Consider the following 12,389-nt stretch of genomic DNA (forward strand, 5'->3'; position numbering starts at 1 on the left):
GGGTGTCCTAGAAAAAGTCCAAGATCTAAATAAAGCAAGAGTTGCTTGGACTGATTCCTGGCTCCGCTTATTTACTAAATTGTGGGACCTTGGGCAAATCAGTTACCGTAAGCCTCATATTTCGTCATTCGCAAACACCCTATAGCGTTTTTCGAATATGTGCTTGGCAAATATCAGGCACTCAGCAAAGCAGGAGTCTTTATTACCTAAACGACATTGTTGTTTTCATATCCTTGATCTCAAAGTTAGTAAACAACCAGGAGCAAAAAAATTACATTCCAGTTCTCCAAAGCACACCGATCACATTAGGACCCCTCTGAAAAGACCACTGAGGATCCCACTCGCGGGAAGTGGATGTGGCATTTTGAAATTGCTGAGTGCGACACCGTATGAAGGTGGGACTTCCGCCGCAACGACTGGTGGATGGAGGAACCGAACCGGAACAGGTGGGAACAACGCCAGCCTCCAAAGGAGATATCCGGAAGCGCCACAGAGAAGGGGGAGGGGTGGGAGGGGGACTACATTTCCCACAAGTCCACGGGGGTTAGGCGAGGGGCGGGCGTCGGGGACAATACCGGACCGGCCTTGCCAGGCAATGCCAAGGTAAACGCCGGCAGTGTGGCTCAGAGGGAAGAGTAATTTACCGTCTGCGCTTAGATTTCTGCTAGTAATCCGCCTAACTCAACCCGAGCTAACAAAAAGGCCCTGGCGACTTGAGGATTTCCAGGCCGCAGGACCCCATCCCCCAAACCCGTAGTAGTACCCACACGCTGGGTCTGGGGGCTATTCCAGGTGTTTGAGGTCTCGAGGCTTTACGGTAGAAAGGTGAAGGCCCATGGTACCCCATTTTAGGGTTGACAATCCATATAGGTTCCACAATGCCCTTCTCTCGACCCTGCCGCCTATTAAATTAGGCTGAAGTTGGGCTGTGCCCGACTCCCAGGGACAAGATGTTAGTGGTGGTGCTGGGGAAGGTGCCCTCCCTTCCCCGGCCCAGTCCAGTGGCGGGCAATCTCCCCTACTCCTTTGGTTAGGTTACTTTCGGACGTTCTTGACTCCAGGCGGCTAAAAGTGTCGAAGAATTGCGGATCACGTACTGCTGAACACTTACCATCCAGTCTCTAATCCTTCCATCTACCCTTGAGGGATTCTGTAAAATTGCCAACGGAGAGGCCAAGTAACTTGCTCTAGGTCACAGAACTCGAATGGCATAACCTAAGGTTTTGCATGGAGCCTATCCGGATATAAAGCCCTATGCTTATGTCCCATTATGGTCCTCAAACCTCAACCTAAGAGCGCAGGAAGAGCTGTGGACCGCAGGGTCTTTTTTTGCCCAGCAGTACCGACGCTTAGAGCCCAGGCGCAGGATCCAACCCCGCGCTCCCTGCGCGCTCCCACTGCCCTGCTACACTGGCACGGATGCGTCAGTCCAAACAGCGAGGACCCGATCCATCTCACTTCTTAACCTTGCCTTCTTCTCTGGCCCTACTCTGGGGACCGACCACAGCGCGCGTCGTCGCCTCGGACGCTGGGCGGGTGGGTGGAGTCGTCTGCGCGGCGACGGCGGCGGCGACGGCGGCGGCAGCTAGTGGGTCCTTTAGTAGCTCTGGGGCGGGGCTGTGGGGAGGGCGCGGACGGACCCACAGACCCCTCCGGGATGGGGAGTGTGGCTGCTCCGCCAGGGTCCTGCGGGTGGGAGAGCGGCTCCGTGACCGCTGGTGGCCAGAGCCCTTCTGCGTTGTGCTAGAGATGCTCTTCCTCTCGGTGAGTTGTTTTTCTGTCTGCGTGGGGCTGGCTTCTCGGCCTAGGTCACGCCCCGGGGAGGAGGAAAGAGCTGGGCCACCGCGGTCTGGGTGGCCTGGATAGGGCAGGGCGACGGGGAACTGACCAGCTGCGTGGGCCTCCTCCCTCTGGGCATGTTGATCCGCGGCTGCGCTCCATGTTCCAGTTTCATGCAGGCTCCTGGGAAAGCTGGTGCTGCTGCTGCTGCCTGATTCCAGCCGACAGATCTTGGGACCGGGACCGGGGCCGGCGCTGGCGGCTGGAGATGGCGGACACGAGATCGGTGCACGAGACCAGGTTTGAGGCGGCGGTGAAGGTGATCCAGAGTTTGCCGAAAAATGGTAAGTGCGCTGGGGCGCCGCTGAAGAAGCCTCCTGCAGAGGCCCGAGGCCCCAGTTTAGGAACCTCACCTCCTTTAGCCTTATTTCTGCTTGTAGTCTTGCTTATTTAACCTACTTCGTTTGTGCGTTTAAAAGGAATGTGGTTGAAGGAGAGGTAAAGAATGTGAGTTACTTGCTCAGCTTTCAAGCAGGAGACAAATATACTATCCAGATTTTGAGTAGTTTTTATTGTTGAAAACAGAAGTCTGCTGCTTATGACTGCGGATTTGGGTATGTTAAAAAAAAAAAAAAACTAGGATGGGTAGTATGCCTGGTGCGCATACTCTTAAACTGTACTATTTAAATCTTCCAGAAACTTTTGATGTGAAGAGAGAGAAAGCAAAGAACAGCCATATTCATTTGTAACATGATTTATTTTAATAAATACATGCATTTGATACTTTTTTGTGTGTGCTATTTTCTTTACACTAGTGTTCTCTTTATTATTTTGGGCCTTCCTTGCAGTTTAGGAGAAAAGTCATTCCAGTGTTCTTTTGTATTGAATGTGTCATTTCTCAGGTTATTTTCAAGATCTTTCTTTTTCTCCTTGGTTTTCAGTAGTTTGACAGTGATGTGGCCAGGTGTGGTTTTCTTCAAATTTCCCTGTGTTTAGAATTTACAGGGCTTTTTGAATTTGTAATTTTATGCATTGGACCAATGTTGGGAAGCTTAAAGCTGTTATTCAAATATTCTTTTTCTGTGGAGAACTTTGTCTTTTATTTCATGTTCTTCTGCATTATATGAATTATTTTTCACAATAAACTTGTATTTTTTAATATTGCATTTATGCACGTGTTACTGTGCCAGAGTGTAAAGCTCACTGAACACTTCATTAATATGTTATTATAGTTTTAAATATGTTCTAATTAATTGATTTTAATTAATCATCAGTTGGTTTGGTAATGAATATTAAACACCACTTAATAGAAATTCATGAAGTGCAGGTTCAAAGGGTTTTGAAAGCAAATAGACACAAAATAGTATTCCTTCTGTAACCTCAAACATCGAATTGCAGGAGGTTATAGGAGGGAATTGAAAGAAAAGAGTGAATGAACAACATCTAAAGAAATAATATAGGAACTTATTTAGCTATTGATTTTTTAAATGCCTGGTTAAGAGTTTATAGAAAGGCATCACTGTAAGAGTTTTACAGAAGTTGTATCTTTATCCTTTCCCAAAACCACACATTTTTATAATTTTTTGAGAATTGTTAAAGGTAGAACTTGGTATCTCTAGTCTACTATCCGCGTTGATACATGTTTTGTATTAAGCCCATGTAAATATAAACTGTATTTACATAACGTTGAAGAAGCTATTGCGAGGTCAAGGTACCCTGGCAAATGGCACCTGTGTTGGACAATATTTAGTGTACAGTTATCCCCTGAAATTAAATTGATATTAATTGAAGCTAGAAGTCTTATTATAAAGAATTATTAATATTTTTTATAATAGTACTTTTTAATTGGAGTGGTCTGCCCTGGACTATTTTGCAAAGAATAAGATCTTACAGTTGTTTTGTTCCTTGTTGCTTAATCTTTTTTTAAGGTTTAAGGTTATAATGAATCCTGGAGCATCTATGTTTGGTGTACCCTTGGCCTTTACAAATTTAAATTTTTAGATAACATTTTAAATACATATATCAAATATATTTATGTGTGAGCAAGAACCTTGAGGACAGATTATACTTTATCTAGTGTCTTACACACGGTATATTCAATATGTATATTCAATACAGTTTTTACTGTAATCTATTGTAACGTATATATCACCTTAACATATAGACTTTTTAAAATTTTTTAAAATATTTTTATTTTATTTCTTTTTAGAGAGAGAGAGTGAGCCCAAGTAGGGGAGAGGGACAGAGGGAGAATGAGAGCGAAAATCTTTTTTTTTTTAATGTTTATTTTTGAGAGAGAGAGAGAGAGAGAGAGAGCGCAAGTGGGGAAGGGGCAGAGGGAGAGGGAAACACAGAATCCAAAGCAGGCTCCAGGCTCTGAGCTGTCAGCATAAAGTCAGACATGGGGCTTGAACTTATGTACCATGAGATCATGACTTGAGCCAAAGTCAGACGCCCAACTGACTGAGCCACCCAGACACCCCAAGACAGAGAATCTTTTTTTTTTTAATTTTTTTTAATGTTTTATTTATTTTTGATACAGAGAGAGACAGAGCATGAGAGGGGGAGGGGCAGAGACAGAGGGAGACACAGAATCTGAAGCAGGCTCCAGGCTCTAAGCTAGCTGTCAGCACAGAGCCTGATGCAGAGCTCGAACCCACAAATGTGAGATCTGACCTGAGCCGAAGTCGGAGGCTTAACCGACTGAGCCACCCAGGTGCCCCCCAAGACAGAGAATCTTAAGCAGGTTCCACACTTAACAGAGAGTCTGATTCAGGGCTCAATCCCAGGACCTGGGATCATGACCTGAACCGAAATCAAGAGGCAGATGCTCAATCGACTGAGCCACCTAGGCGCCCCAACAAATAAACTTTGAAATCTCATTTTGACTTGGGGCACCTGGGTGGCTCAGTTGGTTGGGCAGCCAACTCTTAATTTTGGTTCAGGTCATGATCTCACAGTCGTGGGATTGAGCCCTATGTCGGGCTCTAACAGTGCTAGAGCCTGCTTTGGATTCTCTTTCTCTCTCTCTCTCTCCAGATAAATAAATGAACGTTAAGAACAAATTTTTAAACATATTTTTACTTATTGAAGATATTTTGAGATGAGCTCTTGGTGTTTTAAATTTAGATTTGTGTTATTTAAGTAGGCAACCATTTAAATAAGAATTTTTTTCAAATAAAACTTTATTTCAAAGTTTAAAAAAGTATGTAACCCTTTTAACTGTAATTTTCCCATTAAAAAAAAATCTCTATATAAAGGAGGACAATATTATTGAAATAATACATCTGATAGATACTTCTAAAGGAGCATATATTATATAGATAATAGTTACTGTGATTTTGGAATTGATTATTATTTCCTGGCTAAACCTGAAATACTGGCTCTCTCTCAGGTTATCTGTGTTTTAAGTTTCACAATGTGTATAAACTACTAGTTTTTGATTACTATATGTTTAGTGTTTATAATGCAATCTAGAAAGTTTTTAAAATATCTTAGAGTTTTAGTTTGTATTTTTATAATAATTTTGATATAACAGTAATATACAAACACACTGAATGTAAAAAATTTTAAGACACAAATAAGCAAGAAAGAAAATAATCTATATTTACTGTCTAGAGATATCTTCTTTAACATTAACCTTCTATTCTACTTTTTACGTGTATAAATACTTACTTTGCAAAAATGGATTGTACTGGATATGCTATTTTTAAACTACTGTTATTTTCTCACTTTATAACAGATTGTGAAACTTTTCTCATTTATATTTTCATATCATATAATTTTTAAGGGCTATGGTTATAAATGATCCTGTCGTATATATGTTCATCATAATTTAGTCAACTATTTATTATAAAATATTTGCATTCCAGTTTTTTTCTGTTATTAAGTATTGCAGCATAGAGCACTCATTCATACAACTTGAAATTAACAAAAAAGATTACAGATATGCTGTAGACATATATGAAGACTGATTTTATTATCAAAGAAATTGATGTAGCCAAAATTACAGAGGTAAGAAGTGTGAGAAATCTGTTTTATCTTGGATTCTTTTTCTACCACAGCAGACACTGGTTCACGTTAGCCAGACTTCCTTATTCACTGAGAAATTGAAATTTGGCCAAGAGGAGTTGAATTTCTTTATGTGGAAATTCTGTTAAGCAAAGTGTACCTTTTTTAAGTCAGATAAGTAAAGCAACTGACAGAACCATAACATTTGTTTCTAAAGACAGAAGTAAATGATTATACTATTAATGAAATTTTTAAAAATCGCTATTAGTATAGCTAAGCTGATTTATACCCTTATTGTCAATTGAGTTCTCCATGTGATCTGTATGTAATATGTCTCCAATAGGTTCATTTCAACCAACCAATGAAATGATGCTCAAATTCTATAGCTTCTATAAGCAGGCAACTGAAGGACCCTGTAAACTGTCAAGGCCTGGATTCTGGGATCCTATTGGAAGATATAAATGGTAATTTTATATAGAGAGCTATAAAAGAAATTTCATTTTAATGATATAATGATCATATGAGGTATTTATGTGGTTATGTGCATAGGCATAAAGTATTCTAACATAATGGGTCCAATTTTTATCCTCCATGTGCTTTTAACACAATTTCACACAGATAGAAAAGTCTCAGCAAGAGAGGAAAACAATAAAACCCAAAGGGGTGGGTGCATCAAAGATGAAAAACCATTTTCCATTAGTCTTTCCTTTTATGAAGTTTTTTTCATTTTATTATACCAAGAGCAACTCCCAAACTGAGTTAAGCTAACAGACTCTCCTGCTTTTACCTGCCGGGAAAAGTAATGACTTTTACTTGTCTAGTGACACTGTTTGCTTTGAACCTTTAGATGATAAGTAACTAGGAACATGACTCTGGTACTACTGTGCTAACTTTTGATCTAAGCTGTTACTCCTTTCCACTGTACTGGAATAGAAATTTGTGGGATTTTTTGGGAAATTTGATTTCTAATGTACTTAAGAAAGTCATAAAATATCCAGACTCTCTCTGTAACACAGACCGTACATTATGAACAGAGTATGCTGATTGGTGAAGTGTGCCTTAAGAGCCACACATTTTGATGCCTAAGTTGCTTTACCTTTAATTGGAAGTCCTTAACCTCCTTTGAGGATTTCTTAGTACTATACTTTCCTCTGAGTTCTTTATGAATAGTCACAGATAATAGGTAAAGTGTAATATCAATGTGGTATTTAATCTATTTTAAGAAAACTGATTTATTTACCTTAAAATTTTTTCTCGGAATTGACCATTGGTAGATTTCAACTGATTCTGGAAAAAATATATATATAAAAAGAAAGGTTTTCATTTTAGGCAAAAATATCAAAGGACTACAGCAAAACCATGGCTTATGAGCATGATTTGTCCTGAAAACATGCTTCTAATCCAAAGCATTTGTATATCAGAGCGAATTTCAAGAACCATTGGCTCAGTTGTGATCATGTGGTGTTCAACATCAAATACTACTCATGTTGCAAGACATCACTCATGTATCAAGTTAAAATTTATTAGAAATGTTTGCTCATCTTGCAGAACTCCTGCAGAACAAGTTACCTGCAATCCTAGTTGTTACTGTATTCCCATTGTCTAGGGGTTTAAAAATTGCCTGTGCCTCACATTTTTGTTTTTTTAGAAGTAGGAAACCATTTCTGTTTTTTGAGCATGTATGTTAGACTCTTATTTAAATTAGTGGAAACTTTTAACCCAAACACCTGTTGGTTTAAAACATGGTTGTGATAGTTCATTTCATGTAGTCTTCTAAAATGTTCTTTTCTGTCACTGCTCTTTATAATATAAAACTTTTGAAGAGTTCTTAGCAAAGATTTATCAATAATCTATAGTATTTGCTCTATAGTGTATATAATATTATTTATATAGTCTATTATCTGTAGATGGGTTATATATTTGCTAGATTTAAATAATATATGATTTGACAATTTATTTACTCTGATATTGTGGTACATTTAAAAAGATCCTTTAGAAACCTAATATTTTTGCATAGGCTTTAAGTAGAGAGCCTGTTTTAATGTCCATATACCGTGAACTATAAATCGTATTTTGAGAAATTGGAAAATAGGCGTCTTTTGTTATTTGGATATTTTCATTTCTAGGGATGCTTGGAGTTCACTGGGTGATATGACCAAAGAGGAAGCCATGATTGCATATGTTGAAGAAATGAAAAAGGTAGGGGAAATAATTCCCAGCAGAAAATATTCAGAGCAAGTGTAACTTAGTTTTGTTATGAGGCAAATTAGTTGCTTTAAGGAACAAGGAGATTATAATGTGTTAGAATAGAAAACTTCAGTTATTGGGTTTATTAGGGCTTTATCTGTCTCATCAAAGTGCATCTTAAGGTAAATGTTTTTTACTTAAGATCACATTGTGGTGATGTGGTTTTCTTTTTTCATGTTCCCTATGATTCTCTATAGTCAACTTCTACAGAAAGTAGAAAAGGAGTCTTTTAAAACATTGAATCCCTTCCACGGGAATCTGGGAAGTGCCTGGGCTGCCTGGGCTGTCTTGAAAACATTCCTGCTTTGGAACTTTTTATTTAGAAGGAATAGTTAACCCTGCCCATCAGTGTTCTCCTCAAGTTTTGACTCACAGGTTGAGATATTCCCATCCCTGGACTTCTGTAACAAGCATTTTTCTGTGAATGCAGAGGTCCTTCAGAAGCAGAATGAGATAAGGATGGTTTTAATTTCTCTGGTAATTGGTAAGGAGGATATCCCTTGCTATCTTTAAAGTCTGTTCAAGGCATTGTTTTGAGGAGCATTTATGAAGAAATCATGGGTTTTTAAAGATAATTTTAGTGTCTTTATAAAGGATCATTTTTATGTTGAAACTAGATCAGAAGTTGTGAGATTTAGGTCTGTTTGGTAATTTTAAATACATTATCTTTAAACATAAAGAAAATCTTTAAAAAGGAATATTCTTTTGCCAGGTGATTCAACAGTGTTAGTTCCTGTTTGGTCAATTCAGACTCATTTGTTTCATTTTGTTTCAATCACCATCATACTAAAAGCTGTGCCCTTTGCTACATTTTCATAGTTTTTATTTCATAGACATTGTTTATAACAGAAGGCAGAGTTCAGTCCCTTTGACTCTTGACCTTATAACCTTGTAACACAACAACAGGAGGCTTTCAAAAGCAGAAAGAGAAAGAAAATCCAAAGCCTTTTTGGTGTGGTGACTATTCCTTTTTTTTTTTAATTTTAAATATCATTATAGTTTTAAGGACACACTTCTATAATGTAAAGTTAAATTGACACATTAGGTGAAATTTACCCATTTTTCCTGTCCAATTTGATTAAGTAATGATGTAGCCACAGTTTAAAGTGGGAGAGAGATGGATTTAAACTAATATTGCTGCCTTTTAACAGTCTGAAGATTCCCCCACTGTGCCTGTAGATTTCTGTAACTACTTCTCTAATGAAAACAATATACCATTTCCTTTCAGACTTCTAAAATTTGATTTTTGATATGGTGAATAAAATAAAATTCATAGTAAACCTTTAGAGGTAAATATAAAAAAGTGAGGATACCCATTGATTGAAAATTTGATTAGCCTTTTAAAGTCTTGGTAGAGTTTTGCTTTGTGGGCATTCATAAATAAAAATGCATCTTCTAAATAATGACGTGGGAGGGGGTGCCTGGCTGGCTCTGTCAGCAGAGCATCTGACTCTTGATCTGGAGGTCGTGAGTTCCAGCTTCATGCTGGGTATAGAGATTACTTAAAATATAATAATGGTGTGGGGTAGTACATTGTCCCAAGAATTTGATTAATTTGATTAGTGAATTTGGAACTTTTTCTAATTGCAATAATTTAGTAACTGAAGTCGTTGTTAAGTTGTATTCATAAATGCAGTTCATTGTATTATTGTTCTTCATAACTACTCTTTTATTTTTTTATTTATTTTATTTTTTTTTTAATGTTTTATTTATTTTTGATACAGAGAGAGACAGAGCATGAGAGGGGGAGGGGCAGAGAGAGAAGGAGACACAGAACCAGAAACAGGCTCCAGGGTCTGAGCTGTCAGCACAGAGCCTGACGCGGGGCTCGAACCCACAAGCGTGAGATCTGACCTGAGCCAAAGTCAGAGGCTTAACCGACTGAGCCACCCAGGCGCCCCATATTTTTTTATTTTTTTAAAGAAACTTTTTTGAGAGAGAGAGCGTGAGCATGCAAGTGGGGTAGAGGGAGAGAGAGAGTGTATCTTTAAAATTTTTTTTTAATGTTTATTTTTGAGAGAGAGCGACAGAGAGAGAGAGAGAGAGAGCGAGCGAGCCAGCAGGTGAGGGGCAGAGAGTGAGGGAGACAGAGAATCCGAAGCAGTTTCCAGGCTTTGAGCTGTCAGCACAGAGCGGGACACAGGGCCCAAACCTGCAACCTGTGAGGTTGTGACATAAGCCAAAGTAGGATGCTCAACCGACTGAGCCACCCAGGTGTCCTGAGAGAGAATGAATCTTAAACAGGCTGTACGCTCAGTGCAAAGCCCGATATGGAGTTGATCCCACAACCCTGGGATTATAATCTGAGCCAAAATCAAGAGTCAGACGCTTAACCTGCTTAGCCAACCAGGCACCCCTAGAATTATTCTTTTAGTGTAAATCTCATTCCATGCCTTTGCATTGAAGTGTTAAAGAACTTCATCAGTTTAATTTATATCTAATAATAGATAATATTTTATGGAAGTTTATTTTTTGGTAATTTATAAACTGTCCAGTAAAATACTGAAAAAGTTGCTGGAATCAAAACTTTTTTTTTTTCTTAATTAAAAAAATTTTTTTAATGTTTATTTGTTTTTGAGAGAGACAGAGCATGAGCAAGCAAGGGGCAGAGAGAGAGAGGGAGACACAGAATCTGAAGCAGGCTCCAGGCTCTGAGTCAGCGCAGAGCCCAACACGGGTCTTGAACTCACGAACTGTGAGATCATGACATGCACTGAAGTCCGATGCTTAACCTACTGAGCCATCCAGGTGCCCCTTTTTTCTTAATTTTTTAAAAATGTTTATTTGTTTTTGCGAGCCAGAGTGTGAGCAGGGGAAGGGCAGAGAGAGAAGGAGACTCAAAATCTGAAGCAGGCTCCGGGCTCTGAGCTGTCAGCACAGAGTCTGACCTAGGGCTCGAGCTCACAAACCATGAGATCGTGACCTGAGCTGAAGTCAGCTGTTTAACTGATTGAGCTACCCAGGTGCCCCTCTTAATTTTTTTTAATGTTTGTTTATTTTTGAGAAAGAGAGAGAGCATGAGCTAGGATGCCCCTGGAATAAAAAATTCTTTTAAAATAATTTAATAGGGGGATGCCTGGGTAACTCAGTCAGTTAAGCGCCCTACCTTTGATTTCAGCTCAGGTCATGACCTCAGGATCTTCAGATTGAGCCCTGCATTGGGCTCTGTTCTGAGTCTGGAACCTGCTTAAGAATCTCTCTTCTGGGGCACCTGGGTGGCTCAGTTGGCTGAGCCCCTGACTTCAGCTCAGGTCATGCTCTCACATTTGTGGATTCAAGCCCCGCATCGGGCTCTGTGCTGATAAGCTCAGAGCCTGGAGCCTGCTTCCAATTCTGTGACTACCTCTCTCTTTCTGCACCTCCCCCTCTCATGCTCTGTCTCTCTCTCTGTATCAAAAATAAATTAAAAAAAAAACATTAAAAAAAATCTCTTCTTTCACTGCCCTTCTCTTGCTCATGCTCTCTCTCTAAAAAAATTCTTTTAAATTAATGAAATGATTTAATAGAATTTTAGCTTTGAAAGAACAGAAGAACTAATGGGGTTTGTGGGAATAATCCATATTTCTTTAAATAAAGTTATTTTGGTTCATAATCAAAAGGAAATATAAACTTCTCTTTTCTGTGCAAATTTTACAGGATTTTTTTTTTGAGATTATATTTTTAAGTAATCTCTACACTGAATGTAGGGCTCGAACTTACAACCCCAAGATCAAGAGTCACATGCTCTACTTACCAAGCCAGCCAGCTGCCCCCAAATTTTGCAGGCTATCTTAAGAGGATTTCTGGAGAATTCAGCCAGAACTTGAATAATATGCATTATGTCTGTTGGACTAATGGAGAGATCAGTGTGCTCAACACTGACTGCATGTTGGAGTTGCTGGGGGATCTTGTTTTGATCTTGTTTAAAAAAAAAAAAATGCCTCAGCATAACCCCAGCCTAATTATTTCAGGATTTCTAAGAGGATTGGATAATCATTGTACTAGAGGGAGGATTATTATAACATAGTCTCATAAAGGACGGTACCTGAACGTTACCTGAGGGTCTGGTCTGTAGGGCTACAAGTCCAGAACATTGGCTTACTCTTTTCAAGGCTTGATTGACAATAACCATCTTTTGGAGATTTAGAGAAGATCTAGAATGCTAATTCCTTCCTTCCTCCCTCCCTCTCTTCCTTCCTCCCTTCTTCCTTTCTCCCTTCTTCCTGCCTCCCTCCCTCCCTTCCTTCCTTTTTCCAGATTGCTAATTTCTTTATTAGAGTGGATGATACACTCTTCTAGTGCTCAGCAGACTCAGGGTTGAGATACAAGACACTCCTCAAAATTTCAGAGGCATTTGGGAAACTGGATTAGTG

The 12,389-nt window shown here is 39.3% G+C and overlaps 1 protein-coding gene across 3 annotated transcripts in view; it reads left to right on the plus strand.

The window, feature by feature from the left end:
- Positions 1 to 549: 549 nt before the first annotated feature.
- Positions 550 to 12,389, plus strand: part of ACBD5 (acyl-CoA binding domain containing 5) — a 46,589-nt gene continuing 34,749 nt past the window's right edge. For 2 of the 3 annotated variants that reach the window (XM_029954050.1, XM_029954051.1), the window contains exons 1-4: positions 1,599 to 1,764; positions 1,949 to 2,123; positions 6,134 to 6,254; positions 7,917 to 7,989. In XM_029954050.1, the coding sequence (XP_029809910.1) occupies positions 1,750 to 1,764; positions 1,949 to 2,123; positions 6,134 to 6,254; positions 7,917 to 7,989 (384 nt within the window). In that variant the 5' untranslated portion in view covers positions 1,599 to 1,749. Of the gene's footprint in view, positions 604 to 1,598; positions 1,765 to 1,948; positions 2,124 to 6,133; positions 6,255 to 7,916; positions 7,990 to 12,389 lie in introns of those variants that run through there. The other variant, XM_029954052.1, reaches the window with a different exon arrangement.

Source organism: Suricata suricatta, chromosome 10 (genome assembly GCF_006229205.1).
Source record: "Suricata suricatta isolate VVHF042 chromosome 10, meerkat_22Aug2017_6uvM2_HiC, whole genome shotgun sequence".
Lineage (NCBI taxonomy): Eukaryota > Metazoa > Chordata > Mammalia > Carnivora > Herpestidae > Suricata > Suricata suricatta.